This window comes from Ranitomeya variabilis, chromosome 4 (genome assembly GCF_051348905.1).
Source record: "Ranitomeya variabilis isolate aRanVar5 chromosome 4, aRanVar5.hap1, whole genome shotgun sequence".
Lineage (NCBI taxonomy): Eukaryota > Metazoa > Chordata > Amphibia > Anura > Dendrobatidae > Ranitomeya > Ranitomeya variabilis.
In genome coordinates this window covers 194375275-194392405 of record NC_135235.1, presented here as the reverse complement: position 1 = coordinate 194392405, position 17131 = coordinate 194375275, and the positions used below count along the sequence as shown (strand labels likewise).

General features: G+C 44.6%; 1 protein-coding gene across 1 annotated transcript in view; it reads left to right on the top strand.

Annotated features, from left to right (window-relative positions):
• CYTH2 (cytohesin 2) overlaps positions 1–10175 on the top strand; it is a 31262-nt gene extending 21087 nt beyond the window's left edge. The window contains exons 9-12 of the mRNA XM_077259520.1: positions 779–855; positions 934–1005; positions 2174–2328; positions 6815–10175. Coding sequence (XP_077115635.1) covers positions 779–855; positions 934–1005; positions 2174–2328; positions 6815–6920 — 410 coding nt within the window. The 3' untranslated portion in view covers positions 6921–10175. The remainder of the gene's footprint in view (positions 1–778; positions 856–933; positions 1006–2173; positions 2329–6814) is intronic.
• The last annotated feature ends 6956 nt before the right edge of the window (positions 10176–17131 follow it).

Genomic DNA, 17131 nt, shown 5'->3' with positions numbered 1-17131 from the left:
GTTTTCTCCTAGGATTTCCAATCAGATATTGGGGCTTTTTAGACCTCATTCAGACGTCCGTTTTTGTTTTTCCTGTACCTATAGAAAATGGGTCCTTTTTATAATTTTCATCAGTGTCCATTTTTGTCATCAATTTTCTCATAGCTAAATTAAAAAAAAAATTGCTAAGCTTCATCTATTTTATTTCTATTTTTTTACCATTTTAAAACCGACCGCACACAGATTGCATACCGATGGCATTAATGTGTTCGTGGTTTTCACGATCCATCATTGCTCTTTAATATTATCCTTACACATATTTATGAAGTGCAACATTTGATAAGTCAGAATTGTTTTATTTTATTTTTATTTTTTGGCATACATTACTCCAGTTTGGAGCATTTTTAGAAAAAAACCATGTCACTATTCAAAGGATATCGGTAAAAGACCAAAATAAAGAGCATTTTTTTATTTTGCGCCAAGTTCAAGAACGGAGTGCGCCATTTTTAAGAATTCGATGCAAAAAATGTCAAATACCAAGAGACATTAAAAATGAACGTGTCTGTGTCTGCAAAACAGTCATGTAATCATCCACATTGAATATAATGGGTACATGTTCTGTCTGTGAAAATGGGACGTCTGAATGAGGCCTTCCTTGCACCTCCATCATTGACCGTAGACGTTCCTATGGTGTTTCTGTGGTTTTCTTTGGACGGCTGTGTGACGTCTGCTTGGCTCCCCACTAAGATTTGCAAAGACTGAAGTCCTCTCCAATAATTCCCACTCCCCCTTTTTCCAGGTGGCCGGGTGAAAACATGGAAGAGGCGCTGGTTCATCCTCACTGACAACTGTCTGTATTATTTTGAGTACACCACGGTAAGCTCATCCCATGTCCTGTCTATGCAATATATCGTTTTAATTTCAGCTAAATTCTGCCCCATTCTTGTTACTCAGGATAAAGAGCCCAGAGGTATCATCCCTCTGGAGAACCTCAGCATTCGAGAAGTTGAAGATCCCAGGAAACCGGTACGTTGTGGTTTCACGTATCGGCCAGTTTCTTTTCTGTGCTGGATCCATTTGTGCATTTCAGCTGTGCAGTGTCGGCAGGAGGGAGATGATCATGCTCTGATCCTACAGATTCCAGCTGCAGATGCACCTAATGACCCTGTCAAACCTTACAGCCGCCCGCCACACTCCATCCTCATTGATATGACTGCCAGATTGCAGCACAGCTCAGCTGTGCAGTGTCAGCAGGAGGGAGATGATCACACTTTGATCACATTGATACAAGCTGCAGATGCACCTACTAACCCTGCCTAACAGTACAGCCGCCCGCCACTCTCCATCCTCATTGATATGACTGCCAGATTGCAGCTCAGCTGTGCAGTGTCAGCAGGAGGGAGATGATCACACTTTGATCACATTGATACAAGCTGCAGATGCACCTACTAACCCTGCCTAACAGTACAGCCGCCCGCCACTCTCCATCCTCATTGATATGACTGGCAGGTTGCAGCACATCTCAGCTCTGAAATGTCTACAGGAGGAAGATGATCACACTGATACTAGCTGCAGATGCACCTAATGACCCTGCCCTACAGTACAGCTGCCCGCCACTCTCCATCCTCATTGATATGACTGCCAGATTGCAGCACAGCTCAGCTGTGCAGTGTCAGCAGGAGGGAGATGATCACAGTTTGATCACATTGATACAAGCTGCAGATTCACCTACTGACCCTGCCTAACAGTACAGCCACCCGCCACACTCCATCCTCATTGATATGACTGGCAGGTTGCAGCACATCTCGGCTCTGAAATGTCTACAGGAGGAAGATGATCACACTGATACTAGCTGCAAATGCACCTAATGACCCTGCCTAACTGTACAGCCGCCCGCCACACTCCATCCTCATTGATCTCACAGTCGGATTGCAGTGCAGCTTAGCTTTGATAAGCATGCAGGAGAGGGCATGACCACGCTCTGAAGATCCCTGTGGACCTTCAATGAAATGTAAAATGCTAATATCAATTAGTCTGCAAAAAAGGACCTTTTTGGAAGGGCAGATGAATTGTAATATGTCGATGATCTATTGAAAAACAAAAACCCGCACATGTTCCAAAAAAAAAAACAACCCAAATAATAACCTGATTGGTACCAATATGTTGACAAAGTAATTTTCTCCTTCTGTTACAGAACTGCTTTGAGCTTTATATACCAAACAACAAGGGACAGCTAATTAAAGCGTGCAAAACGGAGGCTGATGGGAGAGTAGTTGAAGGCAACCATAATGTCTACAAAATCTCTGCCCCAACTCCAGAGGAGAAAGAAGAATGGATCAAATCTATAAAGTAAAGACCCATTCTACACGTATAGTATTGGACAAGCAAAGAAAAAAAAAAAAGGAAGCGGACAACACGTTACCACGTACATTATTGCTTCCTCCTGGGGTTCTGTACCGTTTTCACCAGCCGCCAAAGAAGGTTCATGTGTTGAAGATTAGTAATGTCGTTACTAAATGTGGAGTGCTAATATACCGCGCTCCCATTACTTGACACCCGGCCCTAATGCGCAGCTGTCAGTCATTGCCGGAGGCGCGGTGACAACCACCGCTCTCTACACACTGAGCGGAGACTGTGCCAGCGCCATCCCGTTACTGAGGCTAGAACGCTACCAGAAGGAATAAAGTTAGAGAGGTACTCCCCTCTCCGAGATCCTATCCCAAAATATATAAAGTGGAGTAGGCGGAGGATAGTAGTAGGCGGAGGATAGTAGTAGGCGGAGGATAGTAGTAGGCGGAGGATAGTAGTAGGCGGAGGATAGTAGTAGGCGGAGGATAGTAGTAGGCGGAGGATAGTAGTAGGCGGAGGATAGTAGTAGGCGGAGGATAGTAGTAGGCGGAGGATAGTAGGAGGAGGATAGTAGTAGGAGGAGGATAGTAGGAGGAGTAGGAGGAGGATAGTAGTAGTAGGAGGATAGTAGTAGTAGTAGTAGGAGGATAGTAGTAGTAGTAGTAGGAGGATAGTAGTAGTAGTAGTAGGAGGATAGTAGTAGTAGTAGTAGGAGGATAGTAGTAGTAGTAGGAGGATAGTAGTAGGAGGAGGATAGTAGTAGTAGGAGGATAGTAGGAGGAGTAGTAGGAGGATAGTAGTAGTAGTAGGAGGATAGTAGTAGTAGTAGTAGGAGGATAGTAGTAGTAGTAGTAGGAGGATAGTAGTAGGAGGATAGTAGTAGTAGTAGGAGGATAGTAGTAGTAGTAGTAGGAGGATAGTAGTAGTAGGAGGGTAGTAGTAGTAGTAGGAGGATAGTAGTAGTAGTAGGAGGAGGATAGTAGTAGTAGTAGTAGGAGGATAGTAGTAGTAGTAGGAGGAGGATAGTAGTAGTAGTAGTAGTAGGATAGTAGTAGTAGTAGTAGGAGGATAGTAGTAGTAGTAGTAGTAGGAGGATAGTAGTAGGAGGAGGGTAGTAGTAGTATGAGGACAGTAGTAGGAGGAGGAGGACAGTAGTAGTAGGAGGAGGGTAGGAGGAGGATAGTAGTAGTAGTAGGAGGGTAATAGTAGTAGGAGGAGGATAGTAGTAGGAGGAGGATAGTAGTAGTAGGAGGATAGTAGGAGGAGTAGTAGGAGGATAGTAGTAGTAGTAGGAGGATAGTAGTAGTAGTAGTAGGAGGATAGTAGTAGTAGTAGTAGTAGGAGGATAGTAGTAGTAGTAGTAGGAGGATAGTAGTAGGAGGATAGTAGTAGTAGTAGGAGGATAGTAGTAGTAGTAGTAGGAGGATAGTAGTAGTAGGAGGATAGTAGTAGTAGTAGTAGGAGGATAGTAGTAGTAGTAGTAGGAGGATAGTAGTAGTAGTAGGAGGAGGATAGTAGTAGTAGTAGTAGGAGGATAGTAGTAGTAGGAGGATAGTAGTAGTAGTAGTAGGAGGATAGTAGTAGTAGTAGTAGGAGGATAGTAGTAGTAGTAGTAGGAGGAGGGTAGTAGTAGTATGAGGACAGTAGTAGGAGGAGGAGGACAGTAGTAGTAGGAGGAGGGTAGGAGGAGGATAGTAGTAGTAGTAGGAGGGTAATAGTAGTAGGAGGAGGATAGTAGGAGGAGGGTAGTAGTAGTATGAGGACAGTAGTAGGAGGAGGAGGGTAGTAGTAGTAGGAGGATAGTAGTAGGAGGAGGGTAGTAGTAGGAGGAGGGTAATAGGAGGAGGATAGTAGTAGTAGCAGGAGGAGGGTAGGAGGAGGAGGAGGATAGTAGGAGGAGGATAGTAGTAGTAGTAGGAGGAGGATAGTAGTAGTAGTAGGAGGAGGATAGTAGGAGGATAGTAGTAGTAGGAGGATATTAGTAGTAGGAGGAGGATAGTAGGAGGAGGGTAGTAGTAGTATGAGGACAGTAGTAGTAGGAGGAGGAGGGTAGTAGTAGTAGTAGTAGGAGGAGGGTAGTAGGAGGAGGGTAGTAGTAGGAGGAGGGTAATAGTAGGAGGAGGATAGTAGTAGTAGCAGGAGGAGGGTAGTAGTAGGAGGAGGGTAGTAGTAGGAGGAGGATAGTAGTAGTAGCAGGAGGAGGGTAGTAGTAGGAGGAGGAGGATAGTAGTAGGAGGAGGATAGTAGTAGTAGTAGGAGGAGGAGGGTAGTAGGAGGATATTAGTAGTAGGAGGAGGGTAGTAGTAGTAGAAGGGTAGTAGTAGGAGGAGGGTAGTAGCAGGAGGAGGATAGTAGTAGTAGTGATAGTAGTAGTAGGAGGAGGGTAGTAGTAGGAGGAGGGTAGTAGCAGGAGGAGGATAGTAGTAGTAGTAGGAGAGTAGTAGTAGGAGGAGGGTAGTAGCAGGAGGAGGATAGTAGTAGTAGTGATAGTAGTAGTAGTAGTAGGAGGAGGATAGTAGTAGTAGGAGGAGGATAGTAGTAGTAGTAGGAGGAGGAGGATAGTAGTAGTAGGAGGAGGGTAGGAGGATGATAGTAGGAGGAGGAGGATAGTAGGAGGAGGATTGTAGGAGGGGAGGAGGAGGATACTAGTAGTAGGAGGAGGATAGTAGTAGGAGGAGGATAGTAAGAGAGTAGTAGGGGGAGGAGGAGGAGGATGATAGTGGTAGGAGGATGATAGTGGTAGGAGGAGGAGGGGAGGAGGAGGATAGTAGGAGGAGGAGGGTAGTAGCAGGAGGAGGATAGTAGGAGGAGGGTAGGAGGATAGGAGGAGGATAGTAGGAGGAGGATAGTAGGAGGAGGATAGTAGGAGGAGGATAGTAGGAGGAGGAGGAGGATAGTAGTAGTAGGAGGGTAGTAGTAGGAGGGTAGTAGTAGGAGGAGGGTAGGAGGAGGATAGTAGTAGTAGGAGGAGCGGAGAAGGAGGAGGATAGTAGGAGGAGGAGGGTAGTAGCAGGAGGAGGATAGGAGGAGGAGGATAGTAGGAGGAGGAGGATAGTAGTAAAAGGAGGAGGAGGGTAGTAGTAGTAGGAGGAGGAGGGGAGGAGGAGGATAGTAGGAGGAGGAGAGTGGTAGGAGGAAGAGGGTGGTAGTAGTAGGAGGAGGGTAGGAGGAGGAGGATAGTAGTAGTAGGAGGATAGTGGTAGGAGGAGGAGGATAGTAGTAGTATCAGGATAGTAGGAGGAGGGTAGTAGTAGGAGGAGGATAGTAGGAGGAGGAGGATAGTAGGAGGAGGAGGAGGAGGATAGTAGTAGTAGTAGGAGGAGGATAGTAGTAGTAGGAGGAGGATAGTAGGAGGAGGATAGTAGTAGGAGGAGGGTAGTAGTAGGAGGAGGATGGTGGTAGTAGTAGGAGGAGGAGGGTAGTAGTAGTAGGAGGGTAGTAGGAGGAGGAGGGTAGTAGTAGTAGGAGGATGGTGGTAGTAGTAGGAGGAGGGTAGGAGGAGGAGGGTAGTAGGAGGAGGAGGGTAGTAGGAGTAGGAGTAGGAGGAGGGGAGTAGTAGGAGGATAGTAGTAGGAGGGTGGTAGTAGTAGGAGGATGATGGTAGTAGTAGGAGGAGGATAGTAGGAGGAGGAGGGTAGTAGTAGGAGGAGGAGGAGGATAGGAGGAGGAGGATAGTAGTAGTAGTAGGAGGAGGATAGTAGGAGGAGGAGGGTAGTAGTAGTATCAGGAGAGTAGTAGGAGGAGGAGGGTAGTAGTAAGAGGATAGTAGGGGGAGGATAGTAGTAGTAGTAGGAGGAGGAGGATAGTAGTAGATGGTGGTGGTAGTAGTAGTAGGAGGAGGATAGTAGTGGATAGTAGTAGTAGGAGGTGGAGGAGGAGTATAGTAGTAGTAGCAAATTCCTCCAATTAAAAATATAGTTTTTCTGATTCGCTATGTTTCTTTCCTCATGAGCAGGCATTGCAGGACCTTAGGTATCCATGGTTACAACCACTAGCAACTAGCTAACTGCCACTATATCCGTGGTCGTAACCATGGATACCTAAGGTCCTGCAATGCCTGCTCATGAGGAAAGAGACAGCAAATCAGAAAAACTATGCTACATTTCTAAGTGGAGATATTTGCTAATATTAATATTAGACTTACTACCTATTGGGACAGGCTCTTGGGAATACCTCCTTAATTTCCTCTCCGCTGCTGGGGTCTAAGTGCCGGCATCAGGCAGGTTTGGAACACTATTAACCTGCAAACGTCCGCTGTGCACACGGATCCAGTGCCCGCCACCATATTGTGGCTGCGACTAGTCTGGCTAATTCAACACGTGTGGATTTATGATGTGAGTAGGAGGCGAGGACCCCAGGGTGGTGACCCTCACATCGTGCCGTTTAGCTGCGCTATTCCATTTTGGGTGCAGTAGTTTATGGTTTGTTTTGCACAGTGTAACCTGAAGGAAAGCCTCTCACGTGCCTTGTCCCCCTCCCTCCGTAGGGCTGCAGTGAGCGTGGACCCCTTCTATGAGATGTTGGCTGCCAGGAAGAAAAGGATCTCCGTCAAGAAAAAACAGATGCAGCAGCAGGACCAAGAACAGTCTTAGAGGACGTGTGTCGCTTTGGGATACGAGCCTCTCCTAGCTGGCAACCACTCCTGAGCCCTCCATTGCCAGATGAGGATGGTGACGATTGCCGCTGCTGATGGGCAGTGTATGATGGAAACGAAGAACTGCCCTGCACTGGACGCCTGGTTATACTAGAGCATAGCCGAACTTCATCCAGCCTCCGACACTTCCAGCCTGTCCTCAGCGGAGCTCCTAGGGCTTTGTTCACCGAGTACAGCTGCATCGAGGACTCTGTTGGATTTTGACTTCTTTTTTTTTTTGTTCCCTTTTTGTAATTTTTTTTTAGAACTCTAAGCCTATTAGACTTACATGTGGTGTGAAAATGTGCATGACAAAGCAATACGACCCAAAACATTTCTGTTGCCACTGCACAAAGTCAGATTCACATTATTTTTCCAGTATCTGGCTCCTAATAGAAACATTTCATTTTTTTCATAATCTTCTACCATGTTGGGGTGAGTGCGCCTTAAGGGCTCTGCTTATTCCTTGCGTTGGCATCATATGGTCTGTGGGCAAAAACGGACCCTGAAGAAGCATCTTGGTTTATTCCTTCTGATACTTAATTGTATAAATCATTAGCACACGTGAAAATAAGCAACTTTGTCAATGAGAAAATCTGTCTTCGCTGCATACAGATTTTTATCCAAGAATTGAGAAATTTTGAGAATGAAAGATCAGTCCTGGGGGAGAAAGCCGGTTTCTCTGATCAGATATCACAAGGATTCTTCTTTTCATTGGTGCTATTGATTTATGGGATGGGGGGGGGGGGTGAAGCACCAATTTTTCGATTTTTCTTTATGTATCAGCTAGAATGTTCAGTGTCCGTCTGCCGTCGCACAGCGGATGTAATAAGACAGTCTTGGCTGGAGGCAATGATGGCACATTGTCATCTAGTTTCCGGCATCGTTCGGACTGCACTAGTGTTGATAGAAATCGCTGTGCCCATAGTATAGTACAACCATGTTACTGAATCAACCATCCGGTCGGTGGAGGGGGTAGAAGGCTCCTTGTTGGTCTATGTTGAAGCTCTAAAGTGACCGAGAGCGGAGACGGCTCACCATGTAGCAAGCAATTAACTGAGGCTTATTTGGTGGCATGGTCCCTTCTTATTGCGTTTCTGCTCCCTGACGGTCTCTACTTCTTGGTCCTGTCTGAACATCAAAAAAGCCAATCATTGGCCAAAGCAGTGACCTGCCTCAGCTAGTGATTGGCAAAGGTGTCCTGGCTGGTGGGTCGGGTTGGCATCAAGAAATGGAGACCTTCAAGGACAAGGTGAGCATCAGAACAAGAGCTGTGGAAGATCGGTGAGGGTGAGTACTCCGATCAGCTTTACATCTTTAGCTAAAACTCCTTCCCAGCTGGTGCAGAGCAACACGTTATTTATTGGTATGGGCCCACAGTCGTATAATAATGTGCGGGAACCTCACAGAATGCATTATACATCACCCAATGCCTGGATACCTGCATTATCTGCAAAAATAGGAAAGAAGCACTAACCAACATATCTTTTCTAGGTTGTCATAAAGCAGAACTGTTTTGTGTTTTGTTGTTTTTTTTATGTAGCTGCACTTCATTATATATTTATTTCTAAACTTAACATTATAAGATTTTTTTTTTTTCTTATTTTTATACTTTGCTAATTTTTTTTTTTTTTCATATCATCAGACTTGTGCTATGGTCAATATAGTATAACCTTTTTTTAGGCTTTTCTAGATTTCAGAAATCCTTGCACCACAAGTACTGGAGTATGGAGCGAGGTCCTGAGTGCTACTGATAAATCATTTTGGTTTTCTCTACGTTATTACTTATGGCATTGACCTTTACTATTGTTATGCACATGTTCTTTTTAGAACCCGGATGCAGCTGCTTCTTTCTATCTTACGGGGTATAAAACACCAGTGCTCCATTTTTGTGGACAGAAATGAATACATTCTTCTTGATATATTGTTGTCCATAAAGGCTCCCATACATTGCGTAGCGGTCGGCTGAATGATCATTCGATTCAGTCTTCCGGCAGTGGCTTATCTCCTCCCTAAATAAAGGGATCAGCCATAAAACTCCATAAGACAAATCCTTCTTGTCCCCTTGACATCATCTGTCGGAGTGTTGTACACTTTAGACTGTCGGTTGATATCAGTGGGTTCAGCAGAATTTAGTCCGTGTATGGCAACTTTATGGCGTTGTCCAGTGAAAACATGTTACCGCTTATCTACAGGATAACTGACGAGTTATTGATCCGTGGTTTGGCCCGTGGGACCCGCACCGATTAGCAGAACGGGGAATTTTTCTCCCCATTAGAATGGACGCTGCTCTCATCCTCTATGGGGTTGCTGAACGCCGCCCTCTGCTTTTTTCCGCCAGCCCCATGGGGAATGACTAGAGCTGCGGTTGAGCAGGTGCATTACCACCACTTCTACTTATCAGCGCAGGTCCCAACAGTCGGACCCCCAACAATAACATTTACCCATACACTGTAGCAGTGATAACTCCCCCCCCCCCCCACCGGAGAGCCCCGTTAGGCAATGTTCTTCTAGTTTGATCCTCTAGAAGCTGAAGTCTATTTCTGCTTGCTCATTAATTGTTCACTGTGAGAATTGGGATAAGTCGCAGGAAGTCTTCATGTTTTTACAGTCGAAAACCTCTAAAAATCCTTACATTCATGTGTGATTGTTATTAGCAGATTTTTTTTATTGGCTGCACTATAGGTTTGGTAGCTCTTTTAAGAAAAAAAAATAAGACTTGACCTGAAATTTTCAGGTTCTTTGGTGGTTACTTCTTTTTTTTGGGAACATGTTGAAACCACCTTTACACCTACTATGCGCCATTGTCAATAGGTAAGAAAACACTACAATGGGATGAAAGTGGCCGTGCCTCGTAATAACACTGACCGTGCATGCATCTATCCTCGTCATGAGACAATCTGGAGGAACTGAAAGCACATCTTGATTTTTGGAGACGTTTCAGGGGCATTAACCATGATTCCGTTTTGTAATGTGACATATTTGGCAGGTTGTGTATTTGTTGTGCCAAAGCGGGGTGCCGCCTCCTGTCCCCCCGCTGCACCGTGCCTGTCCGTTACATTCGCTCAAATGCTGTGAAAATGATTCAGGAGTGAATACCTCATCTTTGAAGGGGTAAGACTTGGGATTATTGGGTTGGAATTTTGTTTGTAAACATTTTTTTCTATTTAATATACTGTACACACGTTAATAAAAAAACAAACTGTTAATAGGAGTATATATATTTTTTTATTTTGCGCAATTATTTCTGATTGTTTCAAAATTGTAACCTAATTAGTTTTCATTGTAGTTTTGTATTTCAACTCCTTCACAACCTTAGACTTATACATACATCCTGCCTGGGAAGTGGTTGCCAACCTTGGACTTACGGATACGTTCTGACGATCGCGCTGGCATAGCAACGCGCTGGCAACATTTTGCTCCCTCTCCCCTCCTATCAGTGCCCCAAAAATAAAGACAATTCTTAACACAGGCCTGACTGAGTTCAGACTAACTCTGATGCCTCATTATAGTGAATGGATCCTTTGGGGGATTCATCTAAATCACATCACTCAGAGATTTAGATGTAAATCCTGATGTAAGTGCTCAACATAGAGCACAGGATAAATGTCAACACAAATGTTATGTAAAATATTCCTAACAAAAGCTTCAACTCGATCCACAAAAAAACCCTAGCCCCCACTCAGGTCCATCATCTGTCAATGGAAATATAGGGGACTTCCACATTACTGGTAGCACAAAGGCCTGGAAAAGCAAAATGGCTCCTCGCTCCTCAAAGGAAATTCTGTGAATTCTGCACTCTTGCTTCCAAATCCTTCTGAGCTCCAGTGTGTCTAAACCACATTTAGTGCCATGTTTTGGCATTTCTGTAATGATGAGAGCCCGCCTAATTTCCGGGTGCATGACTCCAGAAGCATGAGCTGGGCCCAATGTACTGGTCACTACAACATGCTAAGCACTACAACGACAGTTTGCAATCTTCACTCTGCAACATCAACTGCTGCTTGTTTCTGGAAAACATCCATGGAGTCAAAATCGTCACTGCACCTGTAGATATTCCCAAAGGGGTATAATTTCCAAAGTGGGGTCTCTTGAGGGAGGATTTTGCTCTTCTAGCACTTGGGGACTGTGTATGTGGAGTTCGCAAACAATTCTAGGAAAATCTGCGTACCAGGAAGCAAGTAGCGCTCCTTCCCTCCCAAGTCTTTCCGTATGGCTAAGCAATCCAGGACAGCCACATATGGGGTATTTCTACATTCAGCAGAATTTGTGGGACCCATTTTGGCTACCATTTTTTTTTTTTCCAGTTTCCTTGTATGGAGATGTAAAATCTGGGGCCAAAACAATATTTTGGCTGTTAAAATGTAACATAGTAACATAGTTATTAAGGTTGAAGGAAGACTTTAAGTTTATTATTATTATTCATTTTTATAGCGCCATTTATTCCATGGTGCTTTACATGTGAAATACGGGGCAAATATAGACAAATACATTAAACATGAGCAAAAACAAGGCACACGGGTACATAAGGAGGGAGGACCCTGCCCGCGAGGGCTCACAGTCTGCAGGGGGTGGGTGATGATACACTAGGAGAGGGTAGAGCTGGTTGTGCGGCAGTTCAGTAGGTTCAGGATCACTGCAGGCTGTAGGCTTGTCGGAAGAGGTGAGTCTTCAGGTTCTTTTTGAAGGTTTCTATGGTAGGCGAGAGTCTGATGTGCTGGGGTAGAGAGTTTCAGAGTCTGGGGGAAGCACGGGAGAAGTCTTGGATGCGGTTGTGAGAAGAAGAGATGAGAGGGGAGTAGAGAAGGAGGTCTTGAGAGAATCGGAGGTTGCGTGTTGGTAGGTACCGGGAGATCATGTCACAGATGTATGGAGGAGATAGGTTGTGGATGGCTTTGTAGGTCATTGTGAGGGTTTTGAACTGGAGTCTCTGGGCGATAGGAAGCCAGTGAAGGGCTTGGCATAGGGGAGAGGCTGGGGAATAGCGGGGAGACAGGTAGATTAGTCGAGCAGCAGAGTGTAGGATGGATTGGAGTGGTGCCAGAGTGCTAGCGGTGAGTCCTGAGAGTAGGAGGTTGCAGTAGTCGAGGCGGGAGATGATAAGGGCATGCACTAGTGTTTTTGCAGTGTCGCGGTCAAGGAATGTGCGGATCCGGGCAATGTTTTTGAGTTTGAGGCGGCAGGAGGAGGCAAGGGCTTGGAAATGTGGCTTGAAAGAAAGGGCAGAGTCGAGGATCACCCCGAGGCACCGGGCGTGTGGGACTGGGGAAAGTGAGCAGCCATTGACATTGATGGATAGGTCTGGTGGAGGGGTAGAGTGAGATGGGGGAAAGATGATGAATTCTGTTTTGTCCATGTTCAGTTGTAGAAAGCGAGCAGAAAAGAAGGCTGAAATGGCAGACAGACAGTGCGGGATTTTGGTAAGTAAGGAGGTGAGGTCAGGTCCGGATAGGTAGATCTGCGTGTCATCAGCATAGAGATGGTACTGCATACCGTGGGATTCTATGAGCTGTCCCAGACCGAAGGTGTAGATGGAGAAGAGTAGGGGTCCTAGAACAGAGCCTTGAGGAACACCGACTGACAAGGGGCGAGGTGAGGAGGTGGTATGGCGGAGGGAGACACTGAATGTCCGATCTGTCAGATATGATGAGATCCAGGAAAGGGCCAAGTCTGTGATGCCAAGAGATGAGATGATTTGTAGCAGAAGGGAGTGGTCCACAGTGTCAAAGGCAGAATACAGGTCCAGGAGAAGGAGGACCGAGTAGTGTCGCTTGCTCCTGGCAGTTAGTAGGTCATTGGTGACTTTAGTTAGGGCAGTTTCAGTTGAGTGATGGGAACGGAAGCCAGATTGTAATCGATCAAAGAGGGAGCAGGAGGAGAGGTGAGAAGACAGTTCAAGACCATCTAGTTCAACCCATAGCCTAACCTAACATGCCCTGTAGTTATTTTTTCTTCACTGCCCAATGGTATAAAAATTCTGTGACACACCCATGGTGTCAATATGATCACTGCACCCCTAGATGAATTCATTGAGAGGTGTAGTTTGTAAATTGGGGTCACTTATGGGGGGTTCTGCTGTTCTGGCACCTCATGGGCTCTCCTAGTGGGTCATGGCATCGGCAATCTATAACAGTAAAATCTGGTGCTCCTTGCCTTCTGAGCTTTGCACTGTGCCTGAAAACTTTTTCCTGATTTACATGTAGGATATTGGCCCACTCGGGGGAAATTGCACAACAAACTGTGAGGTCCATGTTTTCCTATTGGCCCTTAATAACATTAGGGGCTAAAACAAGATTTTAGTGGTAAAAATGTAATTGAGGTGTAGTTTGTAAAATTCCTGTGAAGCACTTGAAGGGTTAATAAACATCTTGAATGTGGTTTTGAGCACCTTGAAGGGTGCCGTTTTTAGAATGGTGTCACTTTTGGGTATTTTCTGTCATATAGACCCCTCAAAGTGAAAATGTGAGGTGGTCCTTAAAAAAATCAAAAACAAACTTTTAACACTTAGAACTTCCTAACAAGAAAATGGTTTCAAAAATTGTTCTGATGTAAATTAGACATGTGGGAAATGTTATTTATTAACTTTTTTGTGTGACATATGTCTGATCTAACAATTAAGTTTGACAAAATTGTGAACATTTCTAAATTCTTCACCAGATTTCTGATATTTTCACAAATAAACACAAGTCATATTGAACAAATTTTATCACTATCACGAAGCACACTATATCACGAAACACCAGTCTCAGAATCACCGGGATCCGTTGAAGTGTTCCAGAGTTATGACCTCATAAAGTGACAGTGGTTAGAATTACAAAAATTGCCCCGGTCGGGAACGTGAAAACAGGCTTGGGTGAAGAGGTTAACAGTGTGCACCTTACACACCATTAGGATTCAGCAAGCTGCAGGGTTTGCCCAAGATTTCACCAGTGATGGACAACTTTTTAATAATATAGATGAGCATAAAAAAAAAGTTTTGACACGTCTTCATGATTTTCTACATTTAGTGCAGTACAAGCGATGGCTGCTTAGCAAATACACTGTGTTCCAAATTATTATGCAAATTGGATTTAAGTGTCATAAAGATTTGTTTTGTTTTTCAAATAAACTCGTGGATGGTATTGTGTCTCAGGGTTCAATGAATCACTGAAAACAATCTTAAACACGTGATAATTAGTTTTCCAGTTGATTCTAATTAACCCCTTCATGACCCAGCCTATTTTGGCCTTAAGACCTTGCCGTTTTTTGCAATTCTGACCAGTGTCCCTTTATGAGGTAATAACTCAGGAACGCTTCAACTGATCCCAGTGATTCTGAGATTGTTTTTTCGTGACATATTGGGCTTCATGTTAGTGGTAAATTTAGGTCGATAATTTCTGAGTTTATTTGTGAAAAAAACGGAAATTTGGCGAAAATTTTGAAAATTTCGCAATTTTCACATTTTGAATTTTTATTCTGTTAAACCAGAGAGTTATGTGACACAAAATAGTTAATAAATAACATTTCCCACATGTCTACTTTACATCAGCACAATTTTGGAAACAATTTTTTTTTTTTGCTAGGAAGTTATAAGGGTTAAAATTTGACCAGTGATTTCTCATTTTTACAACAAAATTTACAAAACCATTTTTTTAGGGATCTAAAAACTGCACCCCTCAAGGTGCTCAAAACCACATTCAAGAAGTTTATTAACCCTTCAGGTGTTTCACAGCAGCAGAAGCAACATGGAAGTAAAAAATGAACATTTAACTTTTTAGTCACAAAAATGATCTTTTAGCAACAATTTTTTTATTTTCCCAAGGGTAAAAGGAGAAACTGGACCACGAACGTTGTTGTCCAATTTGTCCTGAGTACGCTGATGCCTCATATGTGGGGGTAAACCACTGTTTGGGTGCACGGCAGGGCTCGGAAGGAAAGGAGCGCCATTTGACTTTTTGAATGAAAAATTGGCTCCAATCTTTAGCGGACACCATGTCGCGTTTGGAGAGCCCCCGTGTGCCTAAACATTGGAGCTTCCCCACAAGTGACCCCATTTTGGAAACTAGACCCCCCAAGGAACTTATCTAGAAGCATAGTGAGCACTTTAAACCCCCAGGTGCTTCACAAATTGATCCGTAAAAATGAAAAAGTACTTCTTTTTCACAAAAAAATTATTTTAGCCTCAATTTTTTCATTTTCACATGGGCAACAGGATAAAATGGATCCTAAAATTTGTTGGGCAATTTCTCCTGAGTACACCGATACCTCACATGTGGGGGTAAACCACTGTTTGGGCACATGGTAAGGCTCGGAAGGGAAGGAGCGCCATTTGACTTTTTGAATGGAAGATTAGCTTCAATCATTAGCGGACACCATGTCGCGTTTGGAGAGCCCCTGTGTGCCTAAACATTGGAGCTCCCCCACAAGTGACCCCATTTTGGAAACTAGACCTCCCAAGGAACTAATCTAGATGTGTGGTGAGCACTTTGAACCCCCAAGTGCTTCACAGAAGTTTATAACGCAGAGCCATGAAAATAAAAAATAATTTTTCTTTTCTCAAAAATGATTTTTTAGCCCACAATTTTTTATTTTCCCAAGGGTAGCAGGAGAAATTGGACCCCAAAAGTTGTTGTCCAGTTTCTCCTGAGTACGCTGATACCCCATATGTGGGGGTAAACCACTGTTTGGGCACAAGTCGGGGCTCGGAAGGGAGGTAGTGATGTTTTGAAATGCAGGCTTTGATGGAGTGGTCTGCGTGCGTCACATTCCATTTCCAGAGCCCCTGATGTGCCTAAACAGTAGAAACCCCCACAAGTGACCCCATTTTGGAAACTAGACCCCCCCAAGGAACTTATCTAGATGTATAGTGAGCACTTTGAACCCCCAAGTGCTTCACAGAAGTTTATAACGCAGAGCCGTGAAAATAAAAAATCATTTTTCATTCCTCTAAAATTATGTTTTAGCAAGCAATGTTTTATTTTCGCAAGGGTAACAGGAGAAATTGGACCCCGATAATTGTTGCCCAGTTTGTCCTGAGTATGCTGGTACCCCATATGTTGGGGTAAACCACTGTTTGGGCACACGTCGGGGCTCGGAAGGGAGGGAGCACCATTTGACTTTTTGAACGCAAGATTGGCTGGAATCAATGGTGGAGCCACGTTGCGTTTGGAGACCCCTGATGTGCCTAAACAGTGGAAACCCCTCAATTCTAACTCCAACACTAACCCCAACACAACCCTAATCCCAACCCTAACCCCAACACACCCCTAACCCTAATCCCAACTCTAGCCATAACCCTAATCACAACCCAACCCCAACACACCCCTAACCCTAATCCCAACCCTAACCCTAATCCCAACCACAACTTTAACCCCAACACACCCATAACCCTAACCATAACCCTAACCACAAGCCTATTCTTAATCCTATTTCCAACCCTAGCCCTAATTCCAACCCTAACTCTAATTCCAACCCTAAGGCTATGTGCCCACGTTGCGGATTCGTGTGAGATTTTTCCGCACCATTTTTGAAAAATCCGCAGGTAAAAGGCACTGCGTTTTACCTGCGGATTTCCAGTGTTTTTTATGCGGATTCCTATTGAGGAACAGCTGTAAAACACTGCGAAATCCACACAAAGAATTGACATACTGCTGAAAATACAGCGCAGCATTTCCGCGCGGTATTTTCCGCACCATGGGCACAGCGGATTTGGTTTTCCATAGGTTTACATGGTACTGTAAACCTGATGGAACACTGCTATGAATCTGCAGCGGCCAATCCGCTGCGGATCCGCAGCCAAATCCGCACAGTGTGCACATAGCCTAATTCTAACGCTAACCCTACCCCTAACCCTACCCCTAAAACCCTAACCCTAGTTCTAACCCTAGTGGGAAAAAAAAATATTTTCTTTATTTTATTATTGTCCCTACCTATGGGGGTGATAAAGGAGGGGGGGGGGGGGGTCATTTACTATTTTTTTATTTTGATCACTGTGATAAGTTTACCACAGTGATCAAAATGTACATGGAACGCATCGGCCGGCAGATTCGGCGGGAGGACTGAGCATGCGCCCGCCATATTGGAAGATGGCGGCGCCCAGGGAGAAGACGGACCGACTTCGGGAGGCTCGGTAAGTATGAGGGGGTGGTGGGGGGGTGGATCAGAGCACAGGGGGGTGGATCGGAGCACAGG